Here is an 18,096-nt window from a genome sequence, read left to right on the forward strand (position 1 = left end):
GTCTGAAGAGATGCTGCCTGACCCGCTGAGTTGCTCCAGCCCTTTGTGTCTATCTTTGGTGCAAACCAGCATCTGCAGTTCCTTCGTACACATGATGTACTGGTCTATGTTCTTAGCTGCAGCAAGTAAGAATGTCATTGTTCCATTGCCAGTACATATGACATTTACGATACGATACAATGCAATAGAACTTTATTTATCCCAGGAGGGAAATGCATCTGCTAACAGTCATCAAATACATGATACATGGAATTAAAGTGACGAGTGGAAAGTCCTGGGGGATGTGCAAAGATTGGGGAGGGGGGGTGGGGGTGAGGGGAGGGGGGGGGAGTGGGCAGTCTCAGTCTACCCCACGACAGAAGGGGGTGGAGTTGTAAAGTTTGATAGCCACAGGGAAGAAGGATCTCCTGTGGCGTTCTGTCCTGCATCTTGGTGGAACCAGTCTGTTGCTGAAGGGATTCCTCCTAAATACTCTTTAGTCTATGACTGGCAACCTGCTTATGTCAGGAGATTAGTTACAGTTGGACATAAGGACATTTGTGGGCACCAGACATCAGGACGGATAGATCCAGGGGCAGGAATGATACTCTGCATCTGGTGATGCCAGGGTTATTCTCCCTGGAGCTGAGGAGATTAGATGGAGAAGTCTAGGATCAGGAAAGCGTTAGGTAGGATAACAAAATACTGCAAAACCTGTGCAATTTGTACGCATCAGCGTGTTGGAGTCCGGTCCGATCGCCCAACTTGGCCCCTGTTGGCACAGCGGTGGTTTATTTCTGAGGCCGACGGAGACAAATTAATGAGCAGAATTTATCTTGTTGCGGCCAGTTCTTCAGAGGCTGTTGGAACATCAGAGATGCCCAGACTGCTGTGGGCATTATCTAAACCAGCTTGCCGAGACGCTCTCCAGGATCACAGTCCTGTCTGCTGCTATGTCAGCTCCTCAGTGTACGTACAACGCACACTAAATACTTTCAGCCCTGGCCAAGCTTCATCAGATGCTGTACTGGGTGTTTTACTGTTTGTGCTTTATACATTTAGGACAAACTTGGATTGTTTTGTCTGGAGAGTCGAAGGTTGAGGGGAAACCTGATAGAAGTATATAAAATTATGAGAAGCCGAGATGTAGTAAAAAGTCAGAAGTTTTTTTGTCGGGTGGAAATGTCAAAGGCTTGCGGGCATAGCTTTAAGATGAGAGGGGTGAAGTTTAAAGGGGATGCGCAGGGCCAGGTTTTGTACAGAGGCTGATGGGTGCCTGGAGCGCGTTGCCTGTGGTGGTGGTGGTGGTGGTGGTGGTGGACATGCCGGGAATGGAGAGATATGGATCATGTACAGACAGAGGAGATTAGTTTAACATGGATAGACACAAAGTGCTGGAGTAACTCAGCGGGTCAGGCAGCATCTCTGGAGAAAAAGGATGGGTGACGATTCGGGCCGGCCTGAACCATTGAGTTACTCCAGCACTTTGTGTCTGGCTACAGTATAAGCCAGCGTCTGCAGTTCCTTTCCGCACTGTTAGTTTAACGTGGCAGTATGTTCGGCACGGACATTGAGGGCCGAGCGGCCTGTTCCTCTGCTGTTCTCAAGGCCACTGGGGATGAACAATAAATGCTGTTCTTGGCAGCAACGCCCACAAGCCAAACAAGAAACTCTACCCCACTGACCCACTTCCCCATCCCAATCCGTGGACCCACGTACTGTCGGGAACCCCCTGCCATGTCATCCACCAAGTTTGAGACCTCCCAGGCCATGGAATGTTCTTATTGTAGACAAAAATGCTGGAGAAACCCAGCGGGTGAGGCAGCATCTATGGAGTGAAGGAAATAGGCAACGTTTCAGCATCTGCAGTTCCTTCTTAAACATAATGTTCTTATGTGCGGCTGCTGCTCCAACATGTCACAACCCCTCCAGGGCAAAATGCCGTTTGCAGCCATCGAACCTTCTGAACTTTCTGAATTTGCATTATCATTGTCCCTGCAACATGAAGAAGCCCGTTTTGCATTATGTCTCCCGGGAGCGTGCTAATTAAAAATTAAATACATTACAGCGGCCTTCGTGTTTGAACAAAACTACGGTATGTAAAAGAGGAAACCGTCTGCGGCCGTAAGTGGGGAATAACGTTCCTTAATAAATGTAGACATGTTAAATACCACAAAATAATCTGGTAATGCGCTTTGTGACTGACGGTGGGTAAGGATAATGAAAGCAGGCAGTTTGCTGTGGTTTCGTTGCCTGACCCCGTGTCTTGAGCTTTGGAGGGAGTAGGTGTACCGCATCCTTTGATAGCTATATTACTTTAATTAAGGCTGATGGGCTGTGATGCAGAATGCAAATCTAGGTCATTGCATATGTAAATGTGCAGCTGCGGTCTTGCGGGATGCCAGGTTGCATCAGGCGGTGTGTCCCACTGCCACGGAGCGTTGTGGCAGGCGGGCGGGTGGGCTCGTCGCAAACCTTCCCCCCCCCCCCCCGCCGCCCGGCCGTTCCACCCTGTGTCGTACAGCGGGGTGGAAATGGCGAGTAACCTCCAGCACTCCCGCCTTGGACAGAATTGCAAAATAAGTGAGTGGGCTTCCCTCTCTTTCCCGAAGCTCGGTGCAGCCAACGCCAAGACTCTATGGGGGAGAACCACAGTCTAGGGTCCTTTCGCTGCTGCACATTGAGGGACCAGGGTGTGGTGGGGTCACCCCTATGTGGGATTCTCTGCCACAGGAGGCAGTGGAGGCCAATCCACTGGATATTTCCAAGAGAGAGTAAGTCTGAAGAAGGGTTTCGGCCCGAAACGTTGCCTATTTCCCTCGCTCCATAGATGCTGCCGCACCCGCTGAGTTTCTCCAGCACTTTTGTCTACCTCCGAGAGTTAGATTTAGCTCTTTGGGCTAAAGGAATCAAAAGATATGGGGAGAAAGCAGGAACTGATTTTGGATGATCAGCCATGATCATATAGAATGACTGTGCTGGCTCGAAGGGCCGAAGGGCATACACCTGCACCTATTTTCGATGTTTCTATGATATCACCCCACGGGGCCGAATGAATGGCAAGGGTGTGGACATAATTATGATTTTTGGGAACTCTATGAAATATAACGCTAACAAATGTATGCATAGCCGCCGAGAACATCGGAGGAAATTTGGACAGTTCTTGATTTTGTACATATTTTTTATCCTGAATAAAGTTTTTTTTTAAATAAATCATTGGTCTGGTGGAGATGCCCCTCAACCAAGGGAAGGGAAATCACCCCAGGGGGCCACATGAATGGCAAGGGTGCTGGTTGCGAGGATAGTTTGTGAACACTACCGAATATGACACTACCGACTAGATGAACTCCGAGAGTGTTGGAAGAGTTTTTGCACTGCTCTTGTTTTGTATATGTTTTTATTATCCTGAATAATTTTTGTGAAAAAAATTGGATCTGCGCCTTTCAGCTGGTGTTGTCATGGTGACCGCTTCCCTCCTTTGAGCTGCTCCTGTTTTGATCCTCAGTGTTGTGATAATTTGCCTCGGGTGAGGAGGAGAGACCCAGGCTACCGTGGCAACATGTTCCTCCTTGCAATCTGACCCGCTCCAGACTGCCAGCGCCATGTAACTGAGAAGTTACACTTGGTCCTGGACCATCAACGATCGACCCATCAACCATCAACCATCGAAGGTACACAAAAATGCTGGAGAAACTCAGCGGGTGCAGCAGCATCTATGGGGCGAAGGAAATAGGCAACGTTTCGGGCTGGAACCCTTCTTCAGACTGGTGGGGGGTCCCCATCAGCATTTTTGTGTACCTTCGATTTTCCAGCATCTGCAGTTCCTTCTTAACCCATCAACCATCAACGATCAACCTATCACCCATCAATCCATCAACCATCAACCATAAAAAAAAATCAACCATCAACCTGGGAGTTACACTGGATCATCAACGATCAACCTATCAACCATCGGCCATTAATGATAAAAAAAAACAACCATCAACGATCAACCATCAGTCATCAATGATCAACCATTAACCATCAATCATCAGCCATTAACCATCTTGAAGCACCTTACATAATCCTGACCACAACACTACCTCCGCAACCCGATTGACTACAAACCTTGTATAGGTTGTACTACCTACTTCAGTTTGCACTATTATAATCTGGTTACCACCACCCCCTGCAGTACGTTCCAGGCACCCACCACCCACTGTGCAAAAAAACACATCTCCTTTAAACTTTCCCTCTCTGACCTGGTCACCCTTGTAAGATACAGTAGAAGATACAGTGACCTATCTCAGCACAGCAAGCAGCCATAGACAGCATTGTGACCATGGCCAGGCCGTCCTTTGGGATTACAGGGAATAAAGACGGCCGTCATTTTAATGAATGTAAAAGCTGCTTGGGATCTGAACTCCCTCGATTCAAAATAATTCACAAACTGCGCGTTGGACCCTGGACCTACTGGGAGAGAGATGCGCACTTTGAAAGGGTCACTCTGTGTGCTGAGAATTCCCCAGTCAGATACCCTGCCACAGTCAATGAGAAACAGCAGGTCAAACTGACCAATGCACCAACGTTGAGACTGAGACAAGATTTGAAGTGTTGTCGTAGTTTTAGTTTATTATTGTCACGTGCATCGAGGTTCAGTGCAAAGCGTTTTGTTGCGTGCTAACCAGTCAGCGGAAGGACAATATATGATTCAAAGTGTGAACATGATCTCCATGATAATACAGAGCCTTCTGTCATATCCATGACATGACCATGTCATAGTAGCAGAATTAGGCCATTCGGCCCATTAAATCTACACCGCCATTCGACCGTGGCTGATCTATCTTTCCCTCTCAACCTCGTTCTCCTGCCTTCACCCCGTAATTTTTGACACCCTTACTAAGCATGAACCCCAATACTAACCAAGGAATCCATGGCGAAGGGTGATATCGGCTGGTTTTTGTCAAGTCTGCTCCCTCTCCTGAGTAACATTTCACCGTGTCTTTTAACATCGAGATAAAGAGCTGCGTTCAGTGAATAACATTCACCGGGTGGGTGACACGGATACTTGTCCCGGTCACTCCTTGTCGATCATATCTGTGTTTATGTTGCTCTGTATCACAAAGCAATACGTATAAACTGTCCCTTTACCTGGCAACTAAAGGGTGTGGATTACAAATCCAGAGCAAGAGGCAGTAATGGTCAGGCTGCGATTAATAAATGCCGACCTTTAGAAATTACCATCACCATATTCCAGCTACAGAGCTGTTTGTTGGGCCGACCAATTTGATGACACTCTGGAGGCTTTAGTATCACAGCCATCGACTTTTAGGGTGATGGAACGGTTACTTAACTTATTGCTTGAAACACATTACAGCCTGGAAAGGAAAATGCTGGGGTTTGAAATCCTCCTGTGTACAGTAAAATATATTACTGTAACACCAATTGTCATGTTCAGTGTATGGATGATTAACACAATCAGCTCCAGTGGTCCCATTGTTTATGGAATGCACGGGAACAGCGCCATGCTCTTCCTAACTGCTCCTACTCCGGCTGTAAATTGTGAGCACGTCATCGGTGAGATCCTGAAACGAGAGAGATGGGGAGAGGGGAAGGGAGGGAGAGGAGCGAGAGAGAGGGGTGAGGAGATGGGGGAGAGAGAGAGAGAGGGGGGGGGGGGTAGGGAGAGGGGGAGAGAGAGTCGTGGGGAGAGGGGGGGGGGAGAGAGAGGGGTGGGGAGGGTAAGAGAGATAGAGGTGTGAGAGTGTAAGAGGAAGAGTGAAAGGGGGGAGAATGTGGGGGAGATGGAGAAGGGGTGAGAGAGAGTGTGTGAAAGGGAGAGAGAGAGTGAGAGTGTGATCTGCCCAATGATGTACAGGTCAAGGCATGAATTTAAAAGCTTTGGGCCAACAATGCATTCTGAGGAGAAGGAGAAATCAAAGTCAGGAAAGTGTGAGGCAGCTTTCTAGGAGTTTGATATGATACATGCAGTTCTCATCGCTCCATTATGGGAAGTATGTGGTGGCTTCGGAAAGGGTGCAGAGGAGGTTTACCAGAGAGATGGCTTGATTAGGGTGTGTTAGCTGCAGGAAGAGTTTAGAGTTACAGTGCAGAAACAGGCTCTTTGGCCCACCGAGTCCGCGCCGACCAGCGATCACCCCGTACACTAGCACTATCCTATACACTAGGGACATTTTACAACTTTTACCAAACCCCATTTACATACAAACCTGCTCGTCTTTGGAGTGTGGGAGGAAACTGGAGGACGCAAGGAAAACCCACGCGGTCACGGGGAGAACGTGCAAACTCCGTATACACAGCACCCAGCACATAGACTGGATGAAACCTGGGCCTCTGGCGCTGTAAGGCAGCAACTCTACCATAGCACCACCGTGCTGTTGAGGTTGAGAATTGTTTTCTCAGGAACGCCAGAGGTTGAGGGAAAACCCGATAGATGGTTGTAAAATGATGAGAGACATAGATAGGATAGTCAGTCACAACGTGTTTTTCCCCAGGATGGAAATGTCAAATTCTAGAGGCCGTAGCTTTAAGGTGAGTTTGAAGGAGGTGCACGGGGCAAGATTGTGGTGGGTGCCTGGAACACGTCAGATGGTGGTGGAGGCTGATACGATCGTGGTGTTAAAGGGACTTTTGGGTGGGCATATAGAGGGGACTGGATTACCTGAAGGCAGGTGAGAGTCGGTGTTGGCTTTCATGACACTATGGGCAGAAGGGCCTGTTCTATGTTCTGTGTTCAAACTGTCGTCACTCAGAGAGTCAGTGAACCTCCGATAATCTGTCGTCCAATTTTTCGGAAGACATGGTGTTTCTCATCTGTCTCTGCCGGGCCCTGTATCTTGCATTCCCTTCAAACACACCCGGTTCACTAAAAGTTTATTGATCTACAATCTTGCATCTATATTGGAGTATTGACAGGAGTTATATCCAATTGTCCAGAAAATTGCCAATTTCCCCAGAGATGCTGGGTTAATAAAGAGTCACATATTGAGTGGTATAACATAGGCAACAGGCCCTTCGGCCCGCAGTGTCCATGCTGACCTACACTAATCCCATTTGCCTTCTCTGGTGTGGCGATTGGAGTTAACGTTCCCAGTTGCTTCTTGGAGTGACCCGTAAAGATATTCCGGACAAGGTGATAGAAGCAAGTTCAGGGTAAAGATGTGATGTGGAATTTTGCGGAAGGGGGGTGGGGGGGGGGGGGGGGGGGGGGGTTCTTTCACAATCTCAGAGGGGCCCCCATCTGTGACATTTCCTCCTATAAATTGACGGGACAGTAGCTTAATTGATCAACCTGGCGTCATAGGTGGACGGGATGTTGGAGAAGGGTTTTGGCACGTTGGCCTTCATTGGTCAGATAATTGAGGATTGAAGTTGGGATGTTACGTTATACAGTTGGACAAAACTTTGGTGAGACCGTGCTTTCGAGCATTGTGTTCAATTTTGCTCACTTTGCTATAGGAAAGATGCCATTATATCCCCAGAGGCCCGGGTTCGATCCTGACCTCGGGTGCTGTCTGCGTGGAGTTTGCACATTTTCCCTGTGACCGCGTGGGTTTCCTCCCGGTGCTCCAGTATCCTCCCACGTGCTAAAGATGTGCGGGTCTGTAGGTTATTTGACCTCTGTAAATTGCCTCTGGCGTGTAGGGAGGGGATGAGAAAGTGGGATAACATCGAACTAGCGTGAACGGGTGATCGATGGTGGTCTCGGTGGGCCGAAGGGACCGTTTTCACTGCTGTATCTCTAAACTAAACGTATCCTTTAAGCGCTAAACATTCAGAGTTGTGCTAGTTAGAGGCTCTTTAAATAACATCGGTGGTTGAAGATGTATGGAATTTTGAAAGTTGCACTGGCAGCCAGTTTGAGTGAGAATCCCTATCCTCCCCTCACCTTTATTAATGAAAGCTGATGGCAGGTCTTCTCTTCCTTGGCACAGAGGCACTCGCCCACCTACACCTACCGCAGCAGACTGGGGGACTTCCGTATCGAGAAGAAGATTGGCCGGGGCCAGTTCAGTGAAGTCTACCGAGCAACCTACCTACACAATGGAAAGGCGGTGGCATTGAAGAAAGTCCAGGTATGGGCATCCCAGATACACACCGTCTTTCTAAGCCATCCCTTCAAACCACTCTTTTTAGACAATGTTAAACTTATCATATTTCAACTTCTATGATGATGTGAATGGTTTAACCTATACGTAGCATTCCATAAAAATGAGTCTGAAGAAGGGTCCTGATCCAAAACATTGGATAGGGAGACCCTCGGACTATCTTTAACTGGTCTTTACTGGACTTTATCTTGCAATATACGTTATTCCCTGTATCTGAACACTGGATGGTTCGATTGTAATCATGTATTGCCTTTCCACTGACTAGTTAGCACGCAACAAAAGTTTTTCACTGTGCCTCGGTACGCGTGACAATAAACTAAACTGAGCATAATAAAAATAAATTACCTATCCATGTTCTCCAGAGATGCTGCCTGACCTGCGGAGTTACTCCAGCACTTTGAGTCTTGTTTTGTAAAGCAGCATTTGGTAATCAGAAACACCCCTCACCTGTATCCACCCATCACTTGCCAGGCTTTGTCCTGCTCCCACCTCTCTTCCAGCTTTCTGCCCCAATTAGTCTGAAGAAGGGTCCCGGCCCGAAACATCACCTGTCCATGTTCTCCAGAGATGTTGCTTGACCTGCTGAGTTATTCCAGCACTTTTTTTGTAAGCCAGCATCTTCAGTTTCTTGTGTCTCCTTCAAAATATGAAATAAACTTCATCTGGACTGAAGTGCTTTTCCCTTGGATTAAAATATTTCAAATTCAGTTATTAATTATAAGAAACACTATTTGTAATATTCCAACTGCCTTAAACGGATAACTGCATTGCCACATGACTGCTTCAGTGTGGCAAAATAAATAGGAGCAGGAGGAGGCTATTCGGCTCATCGAGCCTGCCCTGACCATCATCGAAATATTGGCTGAGCCTCTATCCCAGGACCATCTCCCACATTGCTTGATTCTCTCAGAGTTTTGAATGAACGCAGTGACTGAGAGTCCCCAGTTGTCTGGGGAACATAATTCCAATGGCTGCTCTCCCTTTAGAACATAGGAGAGTACAAGCCCTTCAGCCCACAATGTCCATTCCCTGCATATCCAAGTGCCTGTCTAAAAGCCTCTTCAACACCACTACCATTTCTGCCTCCACCATCACCCCTGGTAGAAACTTTGTTTGTAAAAAAAATCTTCTCATCTCAGTCCCTGCACTTTCTCTCTAATGCTGTAAATCCCTATATTCTTCACTCTTGGCATTTTTCTTCTTGCATTACGTGTTGTACTTGCGTGTACATGATTATACACGTGTAAAGCATGATTTCACTTGCTCGCAGGCAAACAAAGCTTTTCACTATATCTCGGTACACGTGACGATAATAAACCAATTCCTAATGCCTACTACTCATCCTGAAATTGCCTCAATAAAGACCACAATTTAAATTGTACCTAACAAGATTTAATACACTGAGCAATTCTTTTTTTTCAAGTGCAACAGTTGGTCTTATTAGAGGAGATGTGGTTTTCTAGGATTATATTAACAGCTTATTTTTAATATATTAACAGCTTATTTTTCTCATCGAGTCCACACACAAGATTAGAGCTGAACTCACTTCTCGGCATCTGCATACAATGGTGTCTGTCTTGTGCGTGGTGGTGGAAAGATTGGTGGAAACAGGGCCGTGACGTGAACGCTCTTTCCTTGACCCCCATATTAACAGCTGTAACAGCTGGATGTTATAGCTATCTCCGGATCTTTATACTACCTTCTGTTATTGTCTTTGTTAGGTATTTGAGATGATGGATGCAAAGGCAAGACAAGACTGCATCAACGAGATTGACCTTCTCAAGGTAAAGCAGTAAGATGCTGGAGTTGTTATCGGAAATCCTTGTGCAGCTATAATCATTGACTCTGCCAAAGAGCCATTGTCTTGTACAGAATGTCATTGGGAGATGGAGAGTTCTGAAGTCATACAACACATAAGGGCGGCAAGGTGGCGTAGCGGCAGATTCGCTGCCTTACAGCGCTTGCAGCACCAGAGACCCGGGTCCGATCCCGACTACGGGTGCTGCCTGTACGGAGTTTGCACGTTCTCCCCGTGACAGCGTGGGTTTTCTCCGAGATCTTCGGTTTCCCCCACACTCCAAAGGCGTACAGGTGTGTAGGTTAATTGGCTCGTTATAAGTGTAAATTGTCCCCAGTGTGTGTAGCATAGTGTTAATGTGCGGGCATCGCTGGTCGGTGTGGACTCGGTGGGCTGAAGGGCCCGTTTCCGCTCTGTATCTCTAAAGTAACATGGCCACAAGCCCCTCGCCCCAACTTTCCCATGCCGAACAAGATGCCCATCTACACTGTCCTCCCTGCCCATGGTTGGCCCATATCCCTCTAAACCAGGGGTGTCAAACTCATTTAAACTCATATTAGGGCAAAATGCGACTTCACGCGCGCCGAATCGCGCCGTGCATGCGGGAACGCAGTACGATCTGGCACCGTGGATAGCTGCAGCCCGCTCTAGCATCGGGGAAATTCCACGGGCCGGATCGGACCCCGAGTTTGACACCCCTGCTCTAAACCTTTCCTATTCACGTGATGGTCTAAAAATCTTTCAAAAGTCCTTATAGTACATTGCTCAACTACCTCCTCTGGCAGCTCGTTGCTTGTACCCACCACTGTGTGAAAAAGATGCCCCTCCGGTTCCCACCACTGTGTGAAAAAGATGCCCCTCCGGTTTCTAAACCTTTTCTTTCACACCGTAAACCTATCACCGCTGTCCTTGATTCCACTACTTGAGTAAAAGACTGCATTCACCCTGAAGGGGGTGCCTCAAGAAGGGTCCCGACCCAAAACGTCACCTATCCATGTTCTCCAGAGATGCTGCCTGATCCGCTGAGTAACTCCAGCATATTTTTTTTTCCAATATCAAGTTGGCTACTTTATCTACGTTTCATTTCCTCTAGTGGAGAGTATTCTGTCACAATGTAGGCAGCGTGAAGTCCCTTGGGATGTCAGGAGCTGAGCCCTTTCCCAAGGACCTGCTCTAATCCTTATGTGGACGAGAGCAGCCAACATCACAGGGGATGGACACAAAAAGCTGGAGTAACTCAGCGGGTCAGGCAGCCTCTCTGGAGAGATGGAATAGGTGATGTTTCGGATCGCGACCCTTCTTCAGACCTACACGTCACCCATTCCTTCCCGAGATGCTGCCTGTCCCGCTGAGCTACTCCAGCTTTTTGTGTCGATCTTCAGTTTAAACCAGTATCTGCAGTTCCTTCCTACACACTACATCATGGGGGAGTTGTGCTGTAAATGTCCCAGTATCAGTGCCCAAAAGGAGCGAGGCCAAAATCTGTAAATAATCAAAGGCGTCTGATTTTAATTCCTCGAATGTAGCAATATAAAAGGAGCATTGTTCTCGGGAATCTCTGGCTTGTAATGTCTGAAGTTTGTCTTCTAAATAAATCGTCTGTTTACCGAGAGCCTCCTCAGCTGCTGTAGCTGGGATCCTGAGGAAATGTTCTCAACGAACCTGCTTTTTATAGAACAATTTAATCAGGGTTATGTTCGATCAACCATTACCAAGGTTGCGAAAGTCAAACGCATTCAAATGGCTGACGAACATCAATGTTCTTGAGGCACAATGTGTCAGTCTTGTAGCTGGCAATGCTTTGGATATTTTGCAATCAGCCGTGCAGTCATCTCCAGAGTTAGATGTTCTCCATCCGATAGATGTTCCACTGTCCTCCCTCACAACACTAACCTATTGAACAAAAGACAGTGTTGGTGGCACTCAGTGGGTCAGGCAGCATCTGTGGAGAAAAATGGAGAACCACCATCCACCCCCCTCCCCACCTGTATCCACCTATCACATGCCAGGATTTATCCCAGCCCCAACTATATTTTCCAGTTTTCTCCCACCCTCTTCCGTCATTTTGAGCAGGGGGTCCTGACCTGAAACGTTGTTTGTCCATTCATCCAGGATTCTGCCGTTCCTGCTGAGTTACTCCAGCACTTTGTGTCAGAAGAAGGGTCCCGTCCCAAAACGTCACGCATCTTTTTTTCTCCAGAGATGCTGCCTGATCCACTGAGTTGCTCCAGCACTTTGTTACATGCTCAAGATTCCAGCTCCTGCAGTTCCCTGTGTCTCCATTTTGCCAATTGAACATGAGAGCAAGGGTCAGGAGTGCCCACTCAGACTGTCGTGGCCTGCCCATGCCTTCACCAACCGAGCCGGAGGCCAGATATTAGCTGATCTAAGGGAGGCCCTGCCCACAAATAACCCTGACTCATCTCATATTAGTGCCACCCACACCCCAACCCCCCCCCCCCACTACCCAGACCCCCCCTACACCCCAACCTCACCCACACCCCACACCACCCATACCCCCGCACCACCTTCACCCACACCACCCAACCCCCACACCACAACCTCACCCACACCCCCACACCACCCACACCCAACAGGGTTAGTGAGGGTTTTCTGAATCACCAATCCTCCTGGAACACAGAATACTACAGCACAGCAGCAGGCCCTTCAGCCCACAATGCCCATGCCGAACATGATGCCAGAATCAACTAAGCTCCTCTGCCTGCACGTGATCTATATCCCTCCATTCACTGCATATCCGTGTCTAAAAGCCTCTTAAACACCACTATTATATCTGCCTCCACTGGCAGCACGTTCCAGGCAACCAACACACTGTGCAAAAAAAACCTTGCCCCCTCACATCACCTTTACACTTTGCCCCTCTTGCCTTAAAGCTATGACCTCTAGCCTTTGACATTTCCACCCTGGGGGAAAAAGGTTCTGACAGTCCACCCTAATGATCCTACCCGGATAGTCCTGTGGAATTAATTTACTTTTTAAAGGGGCTTACTGATGTGATGTTCCTTCTTTAAGTGGAGCCTGTCTTTCTCTGTTAAAGGCCCTCATCAATGAGGCAGCTTAAATTCTCCTTTGGATAATAACTTTGAGCGTAAAGCTAAAATTAATTCCTCGTGACACCTGCTGTTGTTTGGGTAATGGATTCCAAAAGATGTTTCTCAAACATTGAATTGATGCCATAAAAAATAATGTTAATTGGGGAGACAGGTTGGGATCATTATCACTGAGTTCCCACTTACTTCTTCCTCTTTATCCTGCAGCAATTGAATCACCCCAACATAATTAAGTACCTGGACTCCTTCATTGAGGACAATGAGCTGAACATTGCACTGGAATTGGCAGATGCAGGGGATCTCTCCCAGATGATTAAGGTGAGGAAAGAACCGTTTATTTAGTTTTTGTGGATCGAGATTCAGAATTACCCCCGGGACAGCCCCGCAAGCTAGTCGTTGCCATTAAAGATCAGACAAAAACACGGCACTAAAAGGGCGGCACGGTGGCGCAGCGGTAGAGCTGCTGCCTTAAGCCCCTGTCCCACTTAGGAGACCTAAACAGCAACCTCTGGTGACCTTACCCGCCACCCAAACAAAAAATCAAGGTCGAGGTGACCTGCAACCTCCTGCCACCTCCCACGCATATGTTGAAAAACTTCGACTATGAAGAAAACCGGCTTCGACGAGACCTGCGACTAAAAAATGATCGATTTTTTAAACCTAGGTTTAGAGTTAGTGTGAATGGGTGATCAATGGTCAGCGTGGACTCAATGAACTGAACGGCCTGTTTCTATACCGCATTAAACTTAAACTAAACTAAACTGAAGAATGACACAAAGTGCTGGAGTAACTCAATGGGTCAAGACAGCATCTCTGAAGAATGGTTCAATGGTGCTTTATTCTTGCATGTATCGAGGGACTGTGAAATTTTGTATACAGTTCAGTACAAGTGTATATATATATAAGGGTACACAAAATTGCTGGAGGAACTCAGCGGGTGCAGCAGCATCTATGGAGCGAAGGAAATATATATATAAGCACTTAGATACATCTTGGATAAGCATCTCAGATACAGTATAGTATATAGTATGTAGTGTATTGTAGTTGTACACTGAGAGTATCATGGATAGATTATGTTTTGGTCAAGTCCCTTCATCAGACTGATTGCGGGGAGAGGGAAAGGAGGAGGGGCAGGACAAAGCAGGGGTGGTAGTAGGTGAACGAACATAGGCGAGGGTTTTTGCTTGATAAGCAGAAAAATGAAACTAAACCTTTGAAAACCTGGTTAACTGGTTTCCAATTTGTTTTTACATTGCCAGATTTCCGCATTTGCACTATATTTTCTAATATCCACTTTCACAATCAAGATTGAAAGTTAAAATCATAGTCAATATTATGTTGGAAGACATTCGGACAGATACATGAAGAGAAAAGGTTGGGTAGGATATGGGCCAAATGCAGACAAGTTGGACTAACCTAGATGGGGCAACTTGATCGGCATGGATGAGTTGGGCTGAAGGGCCTATTTCCATGCTGCATGACCAATGTGAATCCAATCCTGGATTAAATGTATTCAAATACTTTGCCTCCACTGGGCCTTGAGTTCCAAAACTCATGCTCCGCAGAGAGAAACTAATCTCACCTTGTTCCTGTCTTACATGGGTGATTCTTTATTATTTTGAACAATGACATCTATTTTTTTAGAACAAGAACATCTAACATCTGGATCACAAGGGGAAACATTATTTCGACATCCACCTTGTCAAATGCCTCAGGCTTTTGTGTCTCGTTCAAGTCCTCTCTCTGCCTCCTCCACGGAGTTTGTACATTCTCCCCGTGACAGCGTGGGTTTTCTCCGAGATCTTTCGTTTCCTCCCACACTCCAAAGACGTGCAGGTTTGTAGGTTAATTGGCTTGGTCTCAGTGTAAATTGTCCTTAGTGTGTGTAGGATAGTATGTGGGGATCGCTGGTCGGCACGGTGGGCCGAAGGGCCTGTTTCCATGCTGTATCTCTCTAAACTAAACTAAACCGATGTGCTGTAATGCTGTGAACTCCAGCAGTTAAAAAAACGATTCTGTCCAACCTTTCCAGCTGCCCATTCCTGATATTAGTCCAGTAAACGTCTCTGAATTAACATTCATCTTTAAATGCTGTACGTCCAAATAGGGCAGACAACTTTAGAAACACCTTACACAGACAAAGAAGATTATTCTGATCCCTATTACCCCTTAACTGGCAACAGGGAACAGGGCACAGTTTTTTAGCCAAATTTGAAATTGTTGTTGTTATTGATATTGGTTTATCTTTGTCACATGTAACTGAGTGAAAAGCTTTCCTTGTGTGCTATCGAGGTAAATCATATTGGCCATGAGTACAATCAATTCATACACAAGTACAGCAGTTAGTGCAAAGAGAAAATAAAGCAGGAATTGATAGATTCTTGATTAGTAAGGGTGTCAAAGGTTACGTGAAGGCAGGAGAATGGGGTTGAAGTAGCAATACACCAGCCATGATTGAGTGGCGGAGTAGACTCGATGGGCCGAATGGCCTAATGGCTCCTATGTCTTATGGTCCCAAATGCAACAAAGACAGTTCATAGTTTAAAGCTTAATTGGTGTTTGGAGTGTTTAATAAATAGCCTTATGATTATTGGATCTTATGATATAGCAGGATGCCATTCGGCCTATTGAAGCTATGTTAACTTACATTTTCCCTCTGATTTTCATTGTGATCAATTCTCCTCCAGATTCTACCACTCGCCTGCACATTAAGGTTAACATTGAGTGGTCAATTTTACATGCCTATTAATTGGACCTTGCTTGCAATGTCTCCACTACAAAAGTACTCTGTTGGTTATAGAGTGCTTGCAACATACAGGGTTGGGAAGTGCTTCATTCTGAGACACCTTCACGGTTTAACGCACTTCCAAACAAAAACATACCTTGCTCATCCAGCAAAAGATTTGCCCGGAATAGACATGGCTATATTATCAAGTAACAACAGCATGCAACAAACGCTTTGTCAAAGTTCCTTCAATGAAATTGTCTTTATATTGAATTATTTATGAAGGATTACAGACACGTACTCATGGGACATCACTGCATAAACCAAATGAGAAGAAGGCTCGCTTTTAGTTAAATGTCAGCTGGTTTAAATAACTATTCCATTGTGAGTATTGAACCTACTCAAGCAGATGAAAGATAAATAAGGGGGGGGGGGGGGCGACCATTCCGGTATGCAATTGAACAAATAATTAGCATTGCAATTACCTGTGCAAGAAGGGGAAATACGAGTGTAATAATAGGAGTAAGGGCTGCCTGTTTCCAGTAATCATGCATACACAACAGTGTTGATGTTAGACATTTATAAATATTCCATTAACTTATTTTAGCATTGTAAATTATCTGCTTGAGCTCAACAACAACAAAAATTTGAGGATGCGCTCTACAATATTAATAAGGAATGCATTAGAATCAGAAGGGTTAATGGCATTCTTAAGTGGCAAAGTGTGCGTTTCCAACAGTACCTGGTGCAAACTGATCCCGATAATAGCTAAGATGCGGGTCTCTGAGAGTGTCGTTATTCCTCAACCTCACCCCATCTGAACTGGAGATCCTTGTGTCTCCACTTTGACTATAAACACAAGGTCTCAGACTCAGGATGACAAAACACAGGACCTCAAACACACACACACACACACACACACAAACACAGGCTCTCAAATGCAAACACAGGCCATGAATACAAGGTGTTTCCCTGGACCGTGTGTGCTCCAGTATTTCCAGCATGTGGTCTAGACTTTGGACTTTTCGTTATAAATGGCGCTAAAATATGGCGACTGTACTTTTGCGGTTTGTGCCAAAGAATTTTGCTGTGCTGTGTGTACGTGACAATAAAGAATCATTGAAGGCCCCATACACATAACAGCAAACACAGGGACTGAAACAGAGAGGGTTAATACATATAATGACCCAGGGCCTCAAACACAGGGTGACGAGCAGAGGAACATAGACAAGGCCACATAAACAAGACCAACACAAACACTCCACCCGAATCACCCAGAAAGGTATCGGCAGCAAGAATTCTGAAGGGTCTCGACCCGAAACGTCACCTATCCATGTTCTCCAGAGATGCGGCTTGACCTGCTGAGTTACTCCAGCACTTTGTGTCTTTTTATGTATTAACCAGCAACTGCAGTTCTTTGTTTCTACACGATTTCAATGCCTACCATTCATCATTAGGTCATGAGCCCACACAGATGCCATTATCCGTGGCATTTAATCCAGCAGACATCTTTAAAGAAATCAGTCACTAACCGATTAACTATTAACTCGCATTAACAATTGAAATAGCAAGAAGATGGTTAGTATCTTCTCCTGGCATTTGGCAATAAAGAAATCGGTTTGAAATAGAAAATATATTGACTTTGCCATACACTTTCTTGGGAGTGTGGATTAATGTCCGAGACATGGGCTGATGTTAGAGTGAATGTATGTTATTAAGTATTCACAACTCCAGCGGGTGAGGTGTGGGGAGCCTCTTGGAGTGGGGATAAGGATGGATTAGGAAGGAGAGATCACCGCGGCTGCCAGTCCAGGAGGGAAGAGTTCAGTGCTAACACGAGTATGAATAATGCCTTTTGTTATGCAATGCTTCAGCAAACGCCGCTTGAATGCCGTTTGCTTTGGAGTCACGGCACCTGAGCCTGAACCTCATTGTTTATTCGTTCATCTTTTATTCATTGTTTTCACAGTACTTCAAAAAGCAAAAGAGGCTAATTCCAGAAAGAACAATATGGAAATACTTTGTGCAGCTATGCAGCGCAGTGGAGCACATGCACTCCCGAAGGGTGATGCACAGAGGTAATGCAACGACCCATCACTAACATCCATCTCCAGCCAAAACCACAGCTCAGCCCAGTGGTAGCAGGAGAGAAATGAGGGGGAGAGATTTGTGTATCTGTGCGCTAGTGTGTGCATGCAGTGATGTGTGTGTGTGTGTGTGTGTGTGTGTGTGTGTGTGTGTGTGTGTGTGTGTGTGTGTGTGTGTGTGTGTGTGTGTGTGTGTGTGTGTGTGTGTGTGTGTGTGTGTGTGTGTGTGTGGTGGAAGCAAGTGTATATTAGAGAGCATGTATGTGTGGATACACACAAAATGCTGGAGTAACCCAGCGGGACAGGCAGCAACTCTGAAGAAGAGTCT

General features: G+C 46.3%; 1 protein-coding gene across 3 annotated transcripts in view; it reads left to right on the forward strand.

Annotated features, from left to right (window-relative positions):
- The window catches only part of nek6 (NIMA related kinase 6), a 114,240-nt gene that overhangs the window by 55,560 nt on the left and 40,584 nt on the right, over positions 1-18,096 (forward strand). For all 3 annotated transcript variants that reach the window (XM_033048750.1, XM_033048751.1, XM_033048749.1), the window contains exons 3-6: positions 7,914-8,054; positions 9,809-9,871; positions 13,164-13,274; positions 17,651-17,759. In XM_033048750.1, coding sequence (XP_032904641.1) covers positions 7,914-8,054; positions 9,809-9,871; positions 13,164-13,274; positions 17,651-17,759 — 424 coding nt within the window. The remainder of the gene's footprint in view (positions 1-7,913; positions 8,055-9,808; positions 9,872-13,163; positions 13,275-17,650; positions 17,760-18,096) is intronic.

This window comes from Amblyraja radiata, chromosome 32 (genome assembly GCF_010909765.2).
Source record: "Amblyraja radiata isolate CabotCenter1 chromosome 32, sAmbRad1.1.pri, whole genome shotgun sequence".
Lineage (NCBI taxonomy): Eukaryota > Metazoa > Chordata > Chondrichthyes > Rajiformes > Rajidae > Amblyraja > Amblyraja radiata.